This window comes from Lathamus discolor, chromosome 1 (assembly GCF_037157495.1).
Source record: "Lathamus discolor isolate bLatDis1 chromosome 1, bLatDis1.hap1, whole genome shotgun sequence".
Classification (NCBI taxonomy): Eukaryota; Metazoa; Chordata; class Aves; order Psittaciformes; family Psittacidae; genus Lathamus; species Lathamus discolor.
This window is the reverse complement of record NC_088884.1, coordinates 61,938,208-61,958,861: the sequence shown is the minus strand read 5'-3', so window position 1 is coordinate 61,958,861 and position 20,654 is coordinate 61,938,208. Positions and strand designations below refer to the sequence as shown.

At 41.0% G+C, this 20,654-nt stretch overlaps 1 protein-coding gene across 2 annotated transcripts in view; it reads right to left on the bottom strand.

Annotated features, from left to right (window-relative positions):
• LMNTD1 (lamin tail domain containing 1) overlaps positions 1-20,654 on the bottom strand; it is a 171,510-nt gene that overhangs the window by 138,077 nt on the left and 12,779 nt on the right. For both annotated transcript variants that reach the window (XM_065665085.1, XM_065665084.1), the window contains exon 2: positions 5,113-5,234. In XM_065665085.1, coding sequence (XP_065521157.1) covers positions 5,113-5,115 — 3 coding nt within the window. In that variant the 5' untranslated portion in view covers positions 5,116-5,234. The remainder of the gene's footprint in view (positions 1-5,112; positions 5,235-20,654) is intronic.

The following is a 20,654-nucleotide window of genomic DNA, read 5'->3' as shown; positions in this document are numbered from 1 at the left end:
GAAAGCATACACAGACGATTCATAGAACAGTTAGCGAAGGCTTATATCAAACATCAGCTCCTTACATACATGAAGCTGTCATTGCATGAAACATTTCTGACTGTTTCCCCACCCTAGATTTGGCCTTAGCTAGCAAAGAAGCATGCATCTCATACACACCCCAAACCCATTGAGTGCAATGAAAATCTACCAAGTATCTATATCCCAAAAGAAAGTTTATGACAGTTTTAAAGGCTGACTTCAGACTCCAAAATAAAAATTTGAGTGCAAATAAGCCTTAAAATGTCTCAGATACACCCAGAGAAGTTTTAGCAACAGCTATATTAACTTAGTATTTAGTAAAGGCAAACTAGCTCAGCTACAATAGAAACAAAGCTCCAAAACTAACCTGTGATTTAAATCTTAAAACCTACTTTTACTCATGAAATGGCCAGTCCTGTTCTGGCTCATTCGAGTAACAGGATACCCCAGGAAAGACTGATTGTATGTTTCCTGGACTTCAGCAAATCAGTATCCTTTCAGGAGTGTTTACTGAGATTTCATGGTCCTTCCCTGAGAAGACAAAATTTGGCTAAAAAATAAATAAATAAATATATAAATAAAATCTTTTCCCAGCCACAAACACACAAATGATTACATCAATACTTAAATTAACCAATACAAACTATATACTGCTTTAGAAAGCCTTATGTATGATTTTGTCAGGACTGTATAAAATTTGCTTTTTACCATATCAACTCCTGCAGAGGCACCATCAACAGGAAGGGAGAAATCTGTTCTGGAAAGCTGATGGGTGCATGAAATAAGTGACCTTCTGTGATACCTATACCATGTTTTTAGCAGAAAACTTACTCAAGTGATCTAGCATCCCATGACATCACATTCACTGTGACATCAGAGCCTAGTAACACCTATGCCGACACAGGTTATTTTACCATGCACCATACAGAATCCCAACCTAGCACAGACCTTTACCTAAGAGAAAAGCCTTTATTGTTTCAAAAGTTAGATTATTCTCAAGATACGACGGCTTAAAATGTACTTCACTTTGATTTTTAAATCATTACTAGATTGTTTGGACAATTCTGCTCTAAATAGTGCTTCATGAAATTATTTTCCCCAATTATACATCAAAGCAAACTCATGTATTTTAGATTACAATAATTTAGTAATATCTATTACTTTTCAGAGTTAAAAACATGATTTTAAGATAATGTGAACCACAGGGTTAGTCTATCCACTGAATCACCACGAAGATGTTGCCAGAAGAGTCAAAGTTAACTTTTGAGAATACTTGGGCAAATCTCACCTTCTTTTTTTATGAGATTACTCTTCACAATACCGTTTAGCTAAAACTCCTCTCATGACCAGAACACTTGTCAATCAATGCAGTTTATCAAGCTTCCTACAAGTCTCATTTATTTTGCCTAAAACACTACCCGAGTCAGTGATCCTGAAGCCCTTCTCCATGCACACAAATACATCCTTTTTAGCAATCTCTTTGTTTTGCAGTGTTAAAACGCCAGGGAGATGCTTCTCACTTGCCTAACCCAAAATTCATCAACTCCCACAGGGTCCAGGTAAGGGCTGAGATTAATTTCTCAGTATCTGCCTCCTCACCTTGCTTCTAGAGCCACCCCCCCCAGCAGCAGAGATTTGCAGCATCTCTCCTCCAAATGAGATGACACCATCCAGGCGGAGCAGCCCAGATACCTGCCTTTTATTTCTTGCAATTCCGAATAGAAACTCAGGAAGCAGGTGTGCACGCCTCAACAACATCCTCAGGACAGAGTGAGCTCAGAGAGTTCTTCTGCACTCTGGTCTATTCTAATTGGAACATTTAAGCATTTTTTTATTAATAGGAAGCCAAGCACAGTATCAGAGGTCTCTTCCTAGCTACGCAACAAGCATAGTGACAGCCTTGATGGGCATCCAGGATTCAACTTCTAATGAACTGTGAGAGCAACCTGGAAACACAACAGCTGACGCTCTTATAAGACTATGCTTGTAAACAGATACAGGCAAAACCCTGATTTTGCAAACATCATATTTATATTGAAAATGTCTTTTTGAAATAGCCAAAAACATTTTTAGGTGCTGGGAGTACTCAAGATATTTTTAATAAGGGTGGATTGTCTTATTATTTAATGATAGGTACAACAAGCTTGTACCAAGCTTGAGAAAATCATTACAGTCCTTTTACCATTCACATGACTACATTCTTCTGGGTTGCCAGACATATCTTCATTTAAAATAAAAATATATAAAGATCGGCCTCTTTGTTTATACCTTACTCTACAAAAATCCAGTACATGCAGCACAACAAAATTCATGAGAGATTCGATACCCTAAGTATTACTTTACTGGTAACAAAGGGAGAAAACTTTAGTCAAAAATCCTCAAAAACTGTTTTTCAGTTGCATTATTGCTTCCAAAGAGACAAAAAACACTTCGTTTTTTTCCCACAAATACTAATATAATTTCAGGACGTCTTTGATCTTGTCCAGACCAAGATAAAAGGTATCCTTTAAATTATACTCATTAAAGTGTTTTAACCCACTTTTTAAAAAAAGGCTGGTTTTGCAGGGCCTAACTTTAAGCATCTAACATACACACCTAAATTAGGAGGACAGCATCCTTAGCTACTTCCTCTAGAAGCTATCATCACTGGACTGGGGAGACTGGAGACAAACATCTGACTTAACTTGAACCCTCCGGTCATTTAAGCACTCTCTACAGTCTAAGGGAAAGCCCCTCCAGAGAACAATTCCTCTTATGTTACAACAGATATCTGTGAAATGGCTTGCGATATCTACCCTTCCAATGGCTAATGAAAGTACTCATTAGCACTGGAGAGAAAACTCCAGGAATTTTAAATTAGGGGAGCTTAATCTACTGCACTGATTACAGTAGGAGGACAAATATCCACCTAAGAACTTTCTGGCAAGTAAATTTAGGGGAGATGAAGCCAGCCCTGGCCTTTTAATATAGGCACTTACGTATTTGACCAAAGCTGACTCCCTTTCAGTTCCCAGTGCTTGGTATACACACATTTCAGGAGTTACACATTAACCTGTGCCTTAGATAAGAAGGTGTGGAGGTGAGAGAAGAAGGAGCAGTTCCCACTATGGAGCTCAGCTTTGGAAGAGAGACACTCTGCAACCAAGGCCTACACTCGACCATATACACTCAGATTTCCCACTGACACCTCTGTCTTCCATTGCAGCACACAAGTGCTGCTCTTCAAAAAAGATACTGAAAATACATGCATTTGTTTTGGAGTCTACATGGATGTTTGACACAAGCCAAACAAGCTACAGGAGTATCAAGAGTCTAGGTTGCTGAACAGATGAAGAACAGCCTTCGGCTCTTCCACTGTACACAGAAAACTCAATATTAAACCCTTAACACTAACTGCCTATAGAGTACTCTGTCTCCAGAGACGTAGCAAGACAGATTCCACAGCCTGTTATTACATATCCTCCGCAAGAATCAGGGCTCCTATGTTTTAAGCAAAAAGCATAGAACAGCTCATACTGAAATGCCTAATAGTAGCTTGGCAGTTAGAAAACTCTCTCAGGGGTGGGAGATAGGGTTCAAATCCACCTTACCAAGATTAGCAGAATTTCATCCACACATGCTACCAGCTAGGTGAATGCTGCAAACGCAGAGTACTTGGGTAAGAGAGGGAACAGCACTGCTTCCTCTTCCTCCTCTCTGCATTTCATAAACCTAGCCTTGAGGCTGTAATTCTTTTTCCAGCTGACACAACTTAACCCCAGCTAGCACCTAACTACTACCCAGCTGCTCACTTAATCCCCACAGTGGGATGGGGGAGAAAATTGGAGGAGTAAAAGTGAGATAACTCCTGGGTTGAAATAAAGGCAGTTTAATAGGTAAAGTAAAAGCTGTGCATGCCAGCAAAGCAAAACAAGGAATTCATTCGCTACTTCCCACCAGCAGACAGGTGTTCAGCATCTCCAGGAAAGCAGGGCTCCATCACGTGCAACAGTTACTCGAGAAGACAAATGCCATCGGTCCAAACACCCCCCGCTACCTTCTTCCCCAGGCTTTACAATATGCTGAGCATGATGCCATATAATGTGAGATATCCCTTTGGTCAGTTGGGATCAGCTGTTCTATCTGTGTCCCCTCCCAACTTCTTGTGCACCCCTAGCCTGCTCACTAATGGAAGGGGGCAAGGAGCAGAAAAGGCCGTGGCCCTGTGTAAGCACTGCTTCGGCAATAACTGTGTTGATCACTTGCACTTAACAGTACTTCCTCTAGCACAAGGCTATGAAAAAGTGAAGCATGTGTAAAATTGGTGGTATTTTGTCATTATTGGCCATTCTATTGATAGAAGAATCCATATACAACACAGCCTATTCATGCACTAATCTGACCAAAAACAGTCATTTTTTTGGAGGAGGGGGGACACAATTGCTGCCGCTTAATGCCACACAGCCAAGTTTCATACATTTTGTAGCTCATTTATGTTAAAAAGCATAAAAGCTCTAAGCATCCGTAAGCAATTACTGAACTGAGCCACGCTGTTTGCACAGGCTTATATTGTGAGAAAAAAAAGTATTCTACTATTACTGTATGAAATCTACCAGAATGCAATTTACTGAAGCAGTAATCATAAAGAACAGAGGGTATCTTACTGGCTACAGCAAAAGCCTTTTCCCTCCTCCAGCTATGAAAAGGTCAAGCACCTCTCATTTTAAATAACTGCTCAGTAATGTCCATTCTTTAGAGAATGAAACTGTACCAGACTTCAGCTCCTTTTCAAAGAAACAAGAGCAAACCTACAGTAGTTTTCCAACTCCCTTCTGGATTATTCTAGGTAGAGCAATGTAATGTTGCATTTGGAAGCTTTTAAAAAATATGTATGACTGAGAACACTAGGTTATCTTTTCATAATGTATTAAAGTAAATAGCATGACGTTAGTCACACAATGAATTATGTTCTGAAGCACGCAGAAGAAAACATGACCATACAAAACCTCAACCATATAAAAAAATGACAAAAAAAAAATCAAATAGTGATTTAACCTGCTTCCAAGCCTCAAACATTCAAACTCTCTCTATTTATTCTTATATTGGTCTCACCATTTTCCTCAGTGAAATGCAGATACCAGACTAGCAACTTGCAGACTCAAACACTGGTTCTTTTCTTGTACTTGTTCCAGCATGACTTGGGCAGCACACAGTCTCATTTGTAGCTTGTGAAACTGCAATAAACAAACAAACATCCATCCATGAGGGACCTGTCAACCAAAGCAAGCTGTATAACTATCAGAGTGGAAATCAAATGCCAACATTGGTTACATGATGAGCCACACCTCAGTTGGCAAATTTAAAACACAGCATGATGAAAGGGAAGAAGTGTCTCCAAATTTCTCTACATTAGCAGGGACTGTGGGAGACAAAAGTTTCACTAAAAGAAAAAAAAAAAAAAGCCTGGAAAACATTTAAGGAGTAACACGTGTACACATTTATTGAAATGTTCCTTAACACTGCAGTGCATTTTATCAGAAATGTTGTCTTTCAGTGATTTAATTCTCTTAAAAGAGCTTTTAATCAAAAAGTATTACTATGTCTCCCATACAACCCATGAAACTTTTACACATATAACATTTCACTTTCATTTCTTCTTCTTCCAAGGTATTTTCCCATCAACACAAAATTTAAGCTGTACTATTAGTAAAGCAACACATCAAGTATTTACAATGGGTTTCATTCTCTTCTGTATAAAAAGAGCAACTCTTTGGGCAGAGAAGAGATTCAGAGCAGCCCTGCAGAGAAGGACTTGGGGGTGCTGGTCGATGAGAAAATGAACATGAGCCAGCTTCAGTGTGCGCTCGCAGCCCAGAAAGCCAACCGTATCCTGGGCTGCATCAAAAGGAGCGTGACCAGCAGGTCGAAGGAGGTGATCCTGCCCCTCTACTCTGCTCTTGTGAGACCTCACCTGGAGTATTGTGTGCAGTTCTGGTGTCCTCAACATAAAAAGGACATGGAACTGCTGGAACAAGTCCAGAGGAGGGCCACAAGGATGATCAGGGGACTGGAGCACCTCCCGTATGAAGACAGGCTGAGGAAGTTGGGGCTGTTCAGCCTGGAGAAGAGAAGGCTGCGTGGAGACCTCATAGCAGCCTTCCACTATCTGAAGGGGGCCTATAAGGATGCTGGGGAGGGACTCTTCATTAGGGACTGTAGTGACAAGACAAGGGGTAACAGGTTCAAACTTAAACAGGGGAAGTTTAGATTGGATATAAGGAAGAAGTTCTTTACTGTGAGGGTGGTGAGACACTGGAATGGGTTGCCCAGGGAAGTTGTGAATGCTCCGTCCCTGGTGGTGTTCAAGGCCAGGTTGGACAGAGCCTTGGGTGACATGGTTTAGTGTGAGGTGTCCCTGCCCATGGCAGGGGGGTTGGAACTAGATGATTTTAAAGGTCCTTTCCAACCCTAACTATTCTATGATTCTATGAACTATAACTGTCTGCCTCAAATGTTTATTCTAGATTAAGGACAACATCAAAGGAAATTAAGACAAAGACGGCAGGTGATAATGAAGTAAGAAAGATATACTTCATATCAGCCAAGGGATTTGATCCATAGGTACAAAAAGATATTCAGCGAAAGAACATAAAGGTAGAATGAAAACTAGTGCCAGGGAAGGGAGAAACAGCCCCAAGCAAATCCTTGGGAGGTGAATGGGAAAGTAAGAAGAATGCATTTTTCAATTCAAGTCAGCAGCACTGCTGGAGGAGTAGCCTGGGATGTTTGCCTGCTATCCATATTGGAAATGGTAATTATTCATTCTAAGGCTTTTATCCAACTGTAAGCGTATGGATACATAGCAAATTGGAAAATTACTTTTTATAGGACTAACCAAAACTGTAATATTCAATCCATGTACCATATGATGCATTAAAAGACCCACTCAACCCAGTACCTCCAGCTTTTCTTTTTTATGTAGGTACACAAGTAAATCATCTTATTAACATGCTGCTAGTTAACAAATTTTTATTTGTTAGTCAAACTGTGCAATGATGATGAATGAAGTCCACTCTGGATTTAAAAACAGTGCATTAGGAAACCCAGCAGGCCAGCCTTTAATTATCCCTCCTAATTGGTTAGAGATTACCCCTCAGAAGTCTTTAGGTCTGAGCAGACTACTTATGTTACTTTCAGACCTATAAAACACTGAAACCTTGGAAACCTGAGTTTAAGAGGCAGCTGAGAGGCACACAGATGTTGCATTGGGCTTCTGCCCTGGCATGAGTTTCAAATCCTTGTTTGTATTTCTGTCAGCCTGCTCAAACATCACACTGTCATTTCTTGGGTAACCAGCCTGATGTGACATGGACCTAATGTGCTGAGGAGTCTTGAAAGCCTACCTGGAAGCATAACCTGCAACCATTCCTTACTCAGTGACATGCAGGATATCACCCTGTTGGCACCCAGAAATGCAGACACTCAAAACAGAGACATGAAATCAGAGAACACATTCAATGTGTGCCTGAACACTTCTAGCTGCCACACAAAATCAAGCTTTTCCACAGTAAAAGCTTTTTCTCGCAATGAGAGGTGCTCTGATACACCACTAACTGTCCTAACCTTCCTCAGGTCATTTTACAACATTCCCCAGTTTGGTTAGCACTAAGAGGAAGATGATGATGTGTCAGCTGGTAAAGCCAGGTGGCAGTAATCCTCAGGTGTTGAATTCATCAGATTAAGCAGTGCTCAAATCTGAAGTTTTGGACACCCAAGACTGCTGTTGTGAACACTGGGAACTTGTGGTTTGCTCCAACCAGGGGGAATAAAAACAACATTCTTCCTGGAAAGCAACAGACATGTCATCACAGGGCTGGAGCCATAGCAGGTGCTGTAGAGTACCATTAAAGGTCTCTGGGACACCAGTCCAGCAGCTCCAGAAACAAATCCAGGATCAAACTAATGTCCAACTTCTCTCTGCTGCTCTTCCGGAGGTATAGATAACACTAATCCCTATACTCAACTCTCCTACAGTCCTACCACAATGTTTTTCTCCTCTCTACTCAGCAGGAAACAGATAAGATGGTGAAAAGGGGTGCCAAAGGTGACAAGCACAGGGCTGCAGCTGAATATATTACACCAGGATTTATCTGTATCCAAAGACCCACAGGTACATAAAAAGTAGAATACCAATCAGCTTTGAAATTGCTTTTTATATGCTATGAGCCATGCAAGCTCCTGGCTGTCACCAGATAAGAGGACCACAGAAGATAGCTTAAGACCATCTTTCATCCCCCCAACTCTCACTTCCAGCTCCATGTGTAGGAGAGGAACAGCTGAGATTTGGGCCTTTAGAAGGACAAGAAATGGCCTGTCCTCATATGACTAAAGAGCACACCAGTAATGCCAAATACTGAGGAACTGCTAGTCCCAGTAAGACCTAGACTGAAACAGATGAAGCTTCAAGTGAACTAAAATATAGTAAGGTATTTAGCATCCAGTTAAAACAGCATTTGCTCAGGACTTGCTTTTGGAAGGTGGGGAAGGAATAACATCTGGTGCTGCTTGGGAAGGTCAGTTTTTTTCCACAGAAACTGAACAGGTTGTATGTTCTTTGAATGTTATTTTATAAAGGCTAGAAATATCTTCACTGGTGGTTTTACTAGTCTGGGGACTATACAACCAGATATAGACCAGGTAAGACAAAATAAGAACTACAAATACTAATATTAAAACCAACAAAATGACTGAGACTTTTTTTGTCTGCAGTCTTGCCCAGAAAAAAACCCAAAACCCAACATATCAGACATGAAAGAAAGATTTCAAATCAAATGCTGTGTGTTTCTGAGGAAAGGCAAGTGGCCTTGGGGGTTACAGCAGCAAATGAACAACACAAAGCCCTCTCAGCTGCTGATCCCGCTTGTTTAAGCCATTCCTGGCTGTGCGTCCCAGCAGTGCCATGTGACTGGAGAAGAGGAGGCGGCAGGCTGTGCCCTGGATTAATGATCTGAGCAACTGGACTATACCAGTACCAGGACGGTACCTCCCTAGAGAAGCTAGCCATATTGGCTATAGTGCTTACATATCACCTTCACCTTTTGATTTAAAAACATAGCGAAAGTGAAAGGTATGATTATTCTTCAATGTCATATGCAATAAAGTATTGCAAAGCTCAGAATTAAGGCATGAAGAAAAGCATCTACAGAACAATTTTCTCTCCATTAAAAATAAAGCATCGCTGCTTCTCACTGATTTTAATTTACTCATGCCTTTCCCAGTCACACATCCTGGTAAAAATTTAAGATCCTTTCTGTCTAAAAGGAGTCATTTACTGAACTTTATGAGCAGAAGAATGCTGTTACTGACTGATTCTAGGAGCTAATAAACAATGCCGTAAGTGATAGTCTCTTAGATTTATGGGGATGGGGGTGGGATGCAAGTCTTGGGAGGAAAATGCTAGGTTATAGGAGTAGGGTTGGGTTTTACTAAAGCAAGAAAAAACATTTCCCCCACAGTGGGAAGTTATTTTGCTACCTGTAAGATGCACGGTGCTATTAAAACTTTTAAATCTTCCAATATTTTAACAGTCTCGGCCACGCCATAACCTGTTAATGTTACCTTTAGTTGCTTTGCATGAGGTAAACTCATTGTGTACGCAGAATGTTACTCACATTAACTAATCAATGTGGTTTAAAATTTACAGTTAAAAGCAGTGATGTTGTTAAAACAGAGTGAAATGAAGAAGAACACCTGGTTTCTGTTCCCATACAGCACTGAGTGTGCTCAAACCTGCAAATCAAATCTAATCTTCCCCACCAGAATTGCACTTAGACTTAGAAGAGTCATTATGAAAATTAATACTTATATATAATAAACACGCACACACACTTTGAGAAGTGAAAATATAGATGAAATTAAGTTGTTTTCAAACCTGAAGTGATAGTCCACTTTTAATGATTAGGTCTTGGTCTGGATTTGTGTCTTTTAAGCAAGAATTGAAATTATGGAGTCTAGCTGAGCTCTATATCTGCATTTCAGTTGCCCAAAACAACACTGAAGGTGCTGAAAATCCCAAGAAGGAAGTAAGCTGATGATGGATCTTCCACTGGGTGCATCCCTGATGCTGACAGCCTAGAGAAGTGAATGGAATGGGAGCTACAATGGCAACCTTAGCAGGCATAAGATCCTTCAACACCAGGAGATACTCTCCAGTGATTAGTTGATCTGCTATAAAGCTATTTTGTATTTTCAGAGTGCTAAAAACCAGCTTTAATATACTGGTGAATCCAACCAAGAAGCTATTTAACTGCAGAGGGTACTGGAAAGCACATAAATTACATTTTTTCAAGGAAACATGCTTTCAGATTCTCTACTTTACACTCACACAAAGGGATGTTTTCAATACGCTCTTGGTGGTTATTACACAAATGACTATCAGTATCTGAAACAAGCATAAAGGAAATAAAACACAGAAAAGTCTAACAGACTCGTAGTCCATATATCAATAAAGTCTGTGGATAAGTTACAAGTTAGCCAAGACCATGCTGCTGTGATTCAATCCAGTCATGTAACAGCACTGGAACTGGGTGAGGGGTGGCAGAGTTGCTGTCCCTGTCTCGGGTTAGAGACCACAGCAGTGTCTACATCTGCTTGTTCCTAAAATTAAGTCAGTCTTGTGTTAACATCACTGGTTGCTATGGAATCAACACAACTTCACAGCTGATGGTCGGCAGTGAGCATCAAGCACTTTACAGAGATCCTTACTAAGGGTTTATGGACTGAAGTGAGCACACTCCTGGGAGCTTTTTGTCCCCTGGAGAAGGAAAAAAAAAAAAAAGCAGGGGAGAGAAGGAGGAGAAAACTCCAATACATCTGACCCTTCCGAAAATTTACCACAATTTTGAGAGGACTTGAATTGGTATCAGGAGTATTCAGTTCCAGGGTAATACTTGGCATATAGCCTTTCAACTCCACAAACTGCCTCCTGAGTAAGTCATGGCATGGGCAAAGCAAGCTGAAAAAGTAAGGGGAGGAATGACATGGCCCTCCCTTTCTGCTTGCCCAACACCATGGCTGATCCTCTCCTTCAAGCAGTCAGGTCAATCTTTATGCTACAGGAAGAGGTGACTGCAAACCCCTCTTTGCCCTTGTCACAGGTATGCTGGGGGGAGATTCTACTGCTGTGCAGTGTATGTGCACCACAGCCATAATGGAAGCCACAATCTAGAGGCATTCATAGCACTTCTAAAAGTAAAATTTATCCTGAGGATTTGAATCCTCAACAAGACCTAAATCAGAAGAAAAACAGTTTGACTTTCAATGCCCAGGGAGAATCTATGAAGTCAGCAGTTCGGGAACCACATCTCTGCAGGTACATGGAACAATTTTGTTCTGAAAGTCTCTGAAAGTCAATAAACACGGCACCCTGGGATGACGTTTAGTAGAGAGCTTCTCTTCAGGGAAGAGGGAAAGTGACTCACTAACTGAAGGAAGGGCCAAGAACAGAGAGGGGCTTCAGAGCAAGCAGGAACCAGCAGTTAACCAGCTTGCTGTTCATGTGTTCCTCAGCAGCAGCAAAGCTTTTAACAGCCAGCATCTCTCAGCACTATGCCTTATTGCTCTATGCTATTGGTATCAGTCATGTTGGCAGTAGACCAAGTTATACTATAGGAATTTGAAATGCTGTACTTTTTGCTTAATAGTTACTTTATATCCTGTACATTAGATTTGTTTCACATAAAGCTTTATATTTGGGTTTTCTTAGGTCTGAGACTAGTAGGGTAGGGACTAGTAAAGGTAGAGAATAAGGCAAAACTAACACATGTGGGGTATTTGTCAGGGCAGAGTGAGCAGGGACATAAATAAAGCAAGTTTCCCTTTGAACTGGTAAAAGGTATAAAACACATTTTTAAAACCAACAAAGTACCATAACAAGCATCATCTCTTCTTCCAGCTCTAGGAAGTGCACAAATATACATACAGTTCTGCTTACTCCACATTCTTGCCTCTTTGCCAGCATACAGAAGATAAGAAAACATATTCCTCACAACAATTTGTTCCCTACGTGCACATGTACACTGCATAATTTAGCAGCAGGCAGAGGGCCCTAAGCCACTCCATGAGATGTAGTCCACCTTACTGCCCATGGTGGAACCAGGCAGAACATCCTGGAATTGAACTATATCCTGGAATTGAATCCTGGAATTGGTTATAGCAGAGGGGGAACCACACCACAGACTTCACTGGCACAGCCAAAGGGTCCAGTGACACAGCTTGCTTGCTGCTGCTGTCCAAGCTAAGGCACTTGTCCCTTACTTCGATGCCTTTGCCCAGTTATGCACCACACAGTGCAGACAGCCGCCAGGGCATGAGACAAGGCACACTTAAACTGCATACAGGTATGCTACATATATATAGATCCCACCTGCTCAGGGCCCAGGAAACCACTATAGAAAGTAGAAAGAGTCTGGAGAAAAGTTCACCTACCCAAACACATGCATTGTGATAGCTGTATTTTACCACATGGTGTACCTTCTGCCTACAGCAAAGGACAGTACAAACTGCAGCAGGATGACCTGGGCTCAGACAGAAAAGCAGTAAAATTTAAGAGAATGACATGTAAGGAGTAGGAGAAGGAAGGGCAATGTGACCAGGTTCTGAAAAAACTATAGAAGCCTTACTCTAAGATGCCTAGTCAGAGGTGGTTACTTTCAACTTGTAAAGATTTTAACATTTTGGGTTTGGGCTAAGAAGGAATTTCTTCTCTCCATAGGAATAAGAACATTGATCTCTCCAATATGCATAACAAAAAAAACCACCAAATTTGTTCAATTCCCAAGAAGGGCTCCAGAGCAAGCATTCTTTTTCATGCCCCTCCAGATTATCATCTTCAGTCTGAGAATATTTAATGATCTATGGGATATGTTGCAAGCTCTGTTTTTAGGGGTTCACCTCATATACACCCTACTTAGAAAAAAAAGATTCATTAATAGCTTATTGTGGTTTGGACATATTCTATTAATGCTCTTCAGATACTTGGAGACTAGGCTCAGAGCCTAGACCTTTACAACAGAGAGAAGACATTGCATCTTAGCCTTTGACTTCACAAAGAAAGACATTGACATGATACAAGAATGGAAAACTCATTTAAAAGCAATGATTTAAAAGATCTGTCTGCTTTTGCTGCCTTTTTAATTCTTTTTTTTTTTTTTTTTGAGAGCATTGAGCAGTGAAGGTAAGGCCATCAGCTGAGACTCAAAAAGGCAGTACATTTGAAATCTGTTGCACCATTCACTTCAGAGCCAACCATTACAGGTGACAAGGTATACAAACAGCCATGAAAACAACATCATTAAAGCAAGATAAAAATAGCTTCAGTACAGAAGGGGTAAATCCTTCCATCTCAGTGTAGACTCATCCTGAAGCTACAGGAAAGGAGTTTTTCAGAGGCTGTTTATTCAAACAGTGCCACCTGTAAGGTCTCTGCCATTTTCCACTCATGGAGCTGGTAGGGGTCACTCACAAAGGCCAAGGTTCAACTTTAGCAGATCATCACTCCAGCCAATTATGGAAAATCCTATCCATCACAACTGAGAGATGCTGGTCATGGAATCACAGAATCACAGAATCACAGAATCCCAAGGGTTGGAAGGGACCTAAAAAGATCATCTAGTCCAACCCCCCTGCAAGAGCAGGGTAACCTACAGTACATCACACAGGAACTTGTCCAGGCGGGCCTTGAATATCTCCAGTGTAGGAGACTCCACAACCCCCCTGGGCAACCTGTTCCAGTGCTCTGTCACTCTTACAGTAAAGAAGTTCTTCCTGATGTTAACGTGGAACTTCCTATGGAAGTACTGTATTTACTTTCTCAACCAAAATCCCCCACTTGAGATAGTATCAGACAAATTCCTTTTTCCTATACCAGTGCTAGCCATAAGAAACACTATAAGACCTTGTAGCCTGACACTTGGGCAAGCCTAACACAGGATCAAAATAAGATGCTGTAGTGGAGAATAACAAAGGAAAAAAAATGGGAATTGGTGACTTGCAATAACAAAGCCATTGGAGTGCAAAACAGACCCCCAGAGGAAGTCAAAAGCTCTACGCAACTCATAAGTAGAGAGGCAGAAATTAATTACTTCTTTTTTCTTTATACATTATCATCACTGAAGGAATAATTGGACTAAATTAGGAGAAAGACAAGACCATAATCTCTCTGAATAATACTTGTAAAGAAGCATACTGAAATACTTTGGCTTCCAGATAGCAGAGCTACATGTCACTGATACAGACATATAGATTTAAGTACACAGAACAAGCAACCTGAGTCTTACCTAAATTACTACTTATGCTAAGTTTAGGAAGACAGGAGTGTAAATACACAGCATTAAGCACTTTTCTGAAAGAGATCCCTATTGGCAGTATTTGGGGTAAAGTTGCTCTAAACATATACTTCATTCATCTCAAGCAGGGCGGATAAAAGCAACATAGTGCTTTTGACTCAATAAATTATTTATCTTCCAGATATTGAGCACTCAAGTAACATTGTTATAGACAGCTGGGATTATCCGCTAGCTCTGAGTAACACTGGGCTTCATCACCTCTCCAAACCAAGATTAATATTTTGATAGCATCATAAACAAAGAAGATACACAAAAGATTGCTTGTGACTGATTTTAATGAAAATTTGGACAAGTTCAGAAAGAATTAATCCAGTGTTTTTTTAATACAGTGATCCAGAAACAGCTTCTGCCTCAGGAAGGCCCAAAGTAACAGCTTGCCAAAAAGGAGCAAAGTTTTGCAAGGGAAAGATTGGCATGCCCTCTTGCTTTAAGCCTTTGCTAAGCATCTGCTACTTGGCAACACCAGGAAAGAGTTCAGTTACTTAGTTTAATCTAAATCATTAAGCATTTCTGTAGCATCTCTAAAGGAATTTATAGTCCATGCACTTTTTATCCCCATCTCTCCGTGATCAGAAATTATTACAAAAAACAAACAAAGAATGTGTTTCTGCAAACAAGTGTTTTCCATCAAGACAACCTGCTGAGTGTGTGCCGATTTGCTATGGCAGAGAAAGCTAAAGAATTGCAGCCTATCTTACCTCAGTCAGCCCTGAGCTGATGGCGACAAGAGCTTCATCACAAATACAACAGAGGCAAACCACCAATAATTGCAGGTAATACAGACAAGTAACAACTGCATTCTTTATTTTTGTGACTAGCAGGTAATGACAGAAGGAAAAGGGAAAGGTTGCCAGCTGCTGCCGAAATCGAGCCTTCAGCCACGTGCCTGGAGGGAGGAATACGAGAGCACGACTGCTACTTTTTCTTCTCCTCTCTATTGCCTTAGAGACAGTGGAAGCCTAGCAGGTGGGAGACTCAAAGAAAACATGTGATATCTTTCTTTAATATTTATATGTTGATTCCTAGCTCTAACAAATAATTACTTAGCTCTATCTTGGCTACAGGGCAAAAAAACACACATTCACTTGTTATTCCTCAGTGGAGTGCTTTTCAATTATTTCTGCACTTCCTTCTTTACTTGACCTCTGTTAAGTGAGGTGGAAGCAAAGAAAGAATATTGTTGAATGGAGCAAATTGACTACAGAAAAGAGAAGCAGTTAAGTGTTAAAGGCTTTTCATCTTACTCTGTTGTCCTCCATAAAATAATATTATGGAAGTAGGAGTCAAATTCAATTCTAATTTTCTTATCCTTATACCCTTTAATCTTATTTCATTCAAAACTCCAGTTAGGTACTTTTATTCCAGATTTCTACCCTTTCCCCTTTATATCCCATAGGCATCTGACATGCAGGTACCTTCCCCTTCAGACTGCAGGAAGCATTTACTCCACAATACCAGAGCACAGTGCAGGTTTTAAAACAGCAGGTACATCCTGTACAAAAAAACAACCCTACACAAAACAAACACAACAAAACCCCACATTTTTATATTTAAACCAAATCTGGTGTGCTTACAGCCACCAGCACAGGACACAAACCTGTGGGCTTCAGGAGCTACATCACCTTTGGAAACAGCCCTGTGATTTTTTTATTGCTGCTAGGAACACTATAGGACCTAAAAAGTCAATCCAGCTAGTTGCGGAAAATCCCAGACTATTGCTGCTGGATTCACGAGTACTTCCTACTCCTGCAGTCAGAGAAACAGACACACAGCTGTTTAAAATGCACTTTTAAGGGTGGATTTCTTCAACATCAATTTGTTTTGCATTTTGTCACTCTGCCACTCTTACGCCTTTTCTACGTTACTACGTTAAATGCTTTCCTTACCTTAGACACCTAGCTGAGACACTTTACATACCTCTTGCACAAACCTCTTTTCTGCGCTACCATGTCCACTGCTGAACATCTTTAAGACCTGAGAAAGGTGGCCTAAAGGCATCCCCAAAGTTCTCTTGGCAGAAGATACGCAGTAGTGGAGCTTCTCTTCCTCTCTGGGCAAGTCTCTTTAGAGAGTTCAGTGTTTTCTTGCCTTTTCATTTTAGTTATTTGGTTCTGTTGCTGTGGCTCAGCTGTCCCTCTGGAGAGCCTGAATGCTCAGGGTATTTTTTGCTCCAACATGGAAGCTGGCGGCATGACATAAATGCAGCTCAGCTCAGTAGCAGCAGCAAGTCCTTATCGCCAGCAGCCGCACTGGAGCTGCTGTGAAGGAACCAGTAGTCAGGCTTGTTGATTCATATCAGAATAAGCCTTTACAAGTGGTACCCATTAGCAGTTTTGCTAGTGGCCCCAGCAAGGCCAAGAATTAAACAAGAACCAGCAGCAGTCTGGTCCCACAGGAGGCTACCCCACAGGTCAGGACAGAGCTGGAGCAGAGAGGAGACCTCCAGTGCTCATGTTTGGCTGGAGATATAACAAATGTCTTCAGAGCTGTCAGCAGACCACCTTTCACCAGCACTAAGCCCACAGATATGCTGGCTGTGCAGCTATCAGGAGTATGTAAGGAGAAGGTGAATAAGGACTTTAAGGGGAACCCCCCACTAACAGCATTTCTAGGGTGGTCTGAAAACTGACCCAAAAAATCCTTGTCATAAGGAAAAGCAGTCTCAGTGCTGCTCTGAATTGCATAAACCATCACACCTGCAAACAGTACAAGTGTGTTCTTGTTTGGATTCACTTTCTCCAACGACTCCTTTTACACAGGCCAATTTGGGAGAACCACAGAGGTGAATTAAAATGCATCCTTGGAAGGAGGCTCTTGATGCAGGCCTCAGCAGTTGCACCATTTCATCAGAGACAAAACTTTGTTTGCCAGCCTGTAGCTTCCAAAATACATCACAAATGTGCCAGAAAAGAATGTTATCAAAAAAGAGACGAAGCATCACATATGGCTCAGATAGCTCTCCCTCTCACTTTAGTGAAGAGTTAGTTATGGGTTGCACCTTCCCACCACCCACTACAAAACAGCATTTGCCACTTCATAGTCTTTACTATAATATACTACTTGCAGAGATACTACAGACCTAAATATACAGCCTGATTCCCTTCACAAGTCAAAAATAACTTGTAATAAGGAGCAACTCCAGCATAAAGTAATTGCAGACAGGATTAGAGTCATTCTTCCTTTCAACCTGTATTACTAGGTTTAGAAATAATATACATTTTAGTGTCTGTCTTAGTCTTAACCACTCATTAACTGATTTCTAGAAACACTAAAGAGTTTTTATTAGAATATCTAACGGGTCAGTAAACTAGCTTATCAGTAACATTCTTATACAAAAAATCTCTGAATCGCATTATCTTTTAATGACCGTAACACACAGCATTTCTGTACTACTTTACAGATGTAATTACTGCATCACATTACCAAGTTCTTAGAAACATTCCCTCCTTCTCTCTTGAGACAGATTTAATTATTCTGTGATTTCCTTTCACTCGAATGCACAAGCATCCTGGGAAGTATTTTCATCTTCTTATACTACTTGATATGGTGTAGGATTTCCCACTTCATTTAAATGATCCTTCTGTGGACTATTGGTTTCCCATCAGGTCCATTTCCAAAAAAAAAAACCCCAAGAGTCTGTTCCTGCCTGCAATGTCAAATGAACAGTGTGTTCACCAATTCTCAGTCTTTCATACATGGCAACCCACCTCCATACAACCTACCTGGGCAGCAGCCTGGCTCTTGCTGGGATAGCAACAAAGAACCAGCTGCAAACACCAAATGCTGAAGTTGACCATCTCCCAACACCACAGGTGCCAAGCTCCTAACATCCATTAAATGCACTTAGGAATTCTCAGACCAGTTTAAACATTTGCAGCCAACAATTAGAGCCTGTTTTCACCCTTTTTACCCTGAAATTAATTAACTACTGCAGGCCTCTAGAAGAGCATCCACGTGATTCAGTGACACAAAACTGGCTGAAGAAGCTTGTGCTTTTCCCCTTCTGCCTCCTCACAAACACATACAGCTCCAGCTACTGATTCCTACTCCAATGTTTACTGTTTCCAACGCTGACAAATAACACAGGTCAAAAAGAAGCCCAAGACTCCTCAAATGTCACTTTAATGGTATAGCATCAAACTGCCACACTGTAAAACAAACAAAAAAAATTGGTAATAAAAACCACAAGGAGTTGGTGACATGCCACACAGGGCCAGGAACACCACAGGCCCACTGCAGCTAGTGCTACACCTGTGCCCAAACAACCTGCAACCTCTTAGAATCACCGCAGAATCCAGCAGATGTCAAGACTTGCTATCTGGGACATATTAGTTTAGGTTTAACGATACTGTTGGGTCCATCATCCTTTCTCCCTCCTACCCCTAAAGCATCCAAGACACTGACAAGTTTATGGCATATCTCTATAAACATCTGCCTGAGGGGTCACAACCTACCACTTATGTTATACACCAAGATCAAGCCAAACAGCACACTGCAGTGCTTTGGGATGCTCAAAACACCATTGTGACTGCTCACTGAATGCTTAATGCATTCCCAAGACACCTACATGCAGATCAATTTTTCTCATGTTCATAATTTTCCTCCTATTTAGGCAGCAACACCCATTTGACAACTTATTATCTCTGCAGTTGCTCACAACACACATTTAGTAAGCATACACTCTCTGTTCTTGTAGTGGTATAAGAATTTGCTGCTAGCCTGGAATTTGGTGAAACTCCATTTGCTTGCAACTCGTCCCTCCTGTAGCATTAAAACAGCTGACTGCTGTTATGGAGGAGCTGCTATTTACCTGGGAGCCTAGTCCACTCTACAGTGAGGCCAACAGAAAAGTTTGTAAGAGTGGGCTTTGGATCAGGCCCCTTGGTCCTTACTGTAAGTGCACCGTCATTTCCACTGCAAATTCCTGTTGCTAATTCAGAGCCACCATTGTCTAAGCTCAGGAGTTAAACTGCATCTAGCCTGCCGAACAGTGCCCCACCACCCCTCGCACATTTGGTTTGAGTCTTCAGGCTCCAGTGCATGCATATAACTGAGCATTAAAAGCCAGGACTTTCTCTGGATACTAGAAAAGCTGAAACCCTTTTTCCTCTTTGAAGAGCTGGGGCTTAAGGACAATGGAGAATGAGGACACACATCCAAACATATTGATCATGGTTGATCAGTGTTTTAGCAAAGCAATTTAACATCATGAAAGTATTTGTAAATGTTTTAACAAGGGTTCTTTTACACTGAAAAAAAATATTGCTTTAAAAAAACCAAACAACTGAGTAATGTTTGAAGTGTTCTGATCTTACCAGGGAAACTGTTGATTTTGGGAGTTAATAGCTAATATAATATTAAGTACACATTTGCAGCTCATCAGGAGGAGCACACCCGCTGATCAGAAACATGATGTAAAAGAAGAGTTGTTGATGAACTGTGGTCATATTCCTCCTCAAATTTCCCTGCTGACGCACAACCTCAGAGCCCCTGCAAAGGGAGCCAAGGCTGCTTCCCCTGAATACCAAAGTGAATATTATTTGAGAAAGCTAACTAACTTGGGAGCATAAGCCTTGCAGACTATCCCCCCGGCTGGAATTCATTTTACCTATGTCAGAGCTTCACACCCTGCGCTCCCCCTTCATGGCTGAGAGAGGGAATTGAGTGCCACAGTTCAATTCACCTGAATATACGTGACAGCACATCAGATTAATTTCACCTTGCCACACCTGTGAAACTGCTATTCAAATAGTAACATATTATAGTGGGAAGATAAACTGGACTAGAGCTTGTTTGTACAAGCTAAACTTGGCACCACACAGTCCGCTGCGAATTTCACATTGCTGCAGTGGCCAGAAGTTATACTAAAGATACATCTATAACTAGCTAGTAGATGTATTAAACAATAATTAATAGATGTTATATGCATGTGTCAAACACGCAGATCCTGTACAGCTGGACAGAAGAGTAAGAGTCCTATTGACCACAGCTTTTGACATTTTGGTATCTGTTATGGTTTCATGTTGGAAACAAAACGAAAGCTTTAGATAAATTATTACATAGAAGAATGTGAAATAGCCATTTATTGACAGATTGGTTGATTGCAGTTCAGGCCACAACACATTCTCTGGGCTAAAGAAACTTTCCACTGAAAATTTCATTGAAGCAATAAAGGTTTATAGCTTTGGGGGGGGGGGGGGGGGGTAGAAGAAAAAAGCATGACAAAAGTTATCATCTCATCAGTTACTA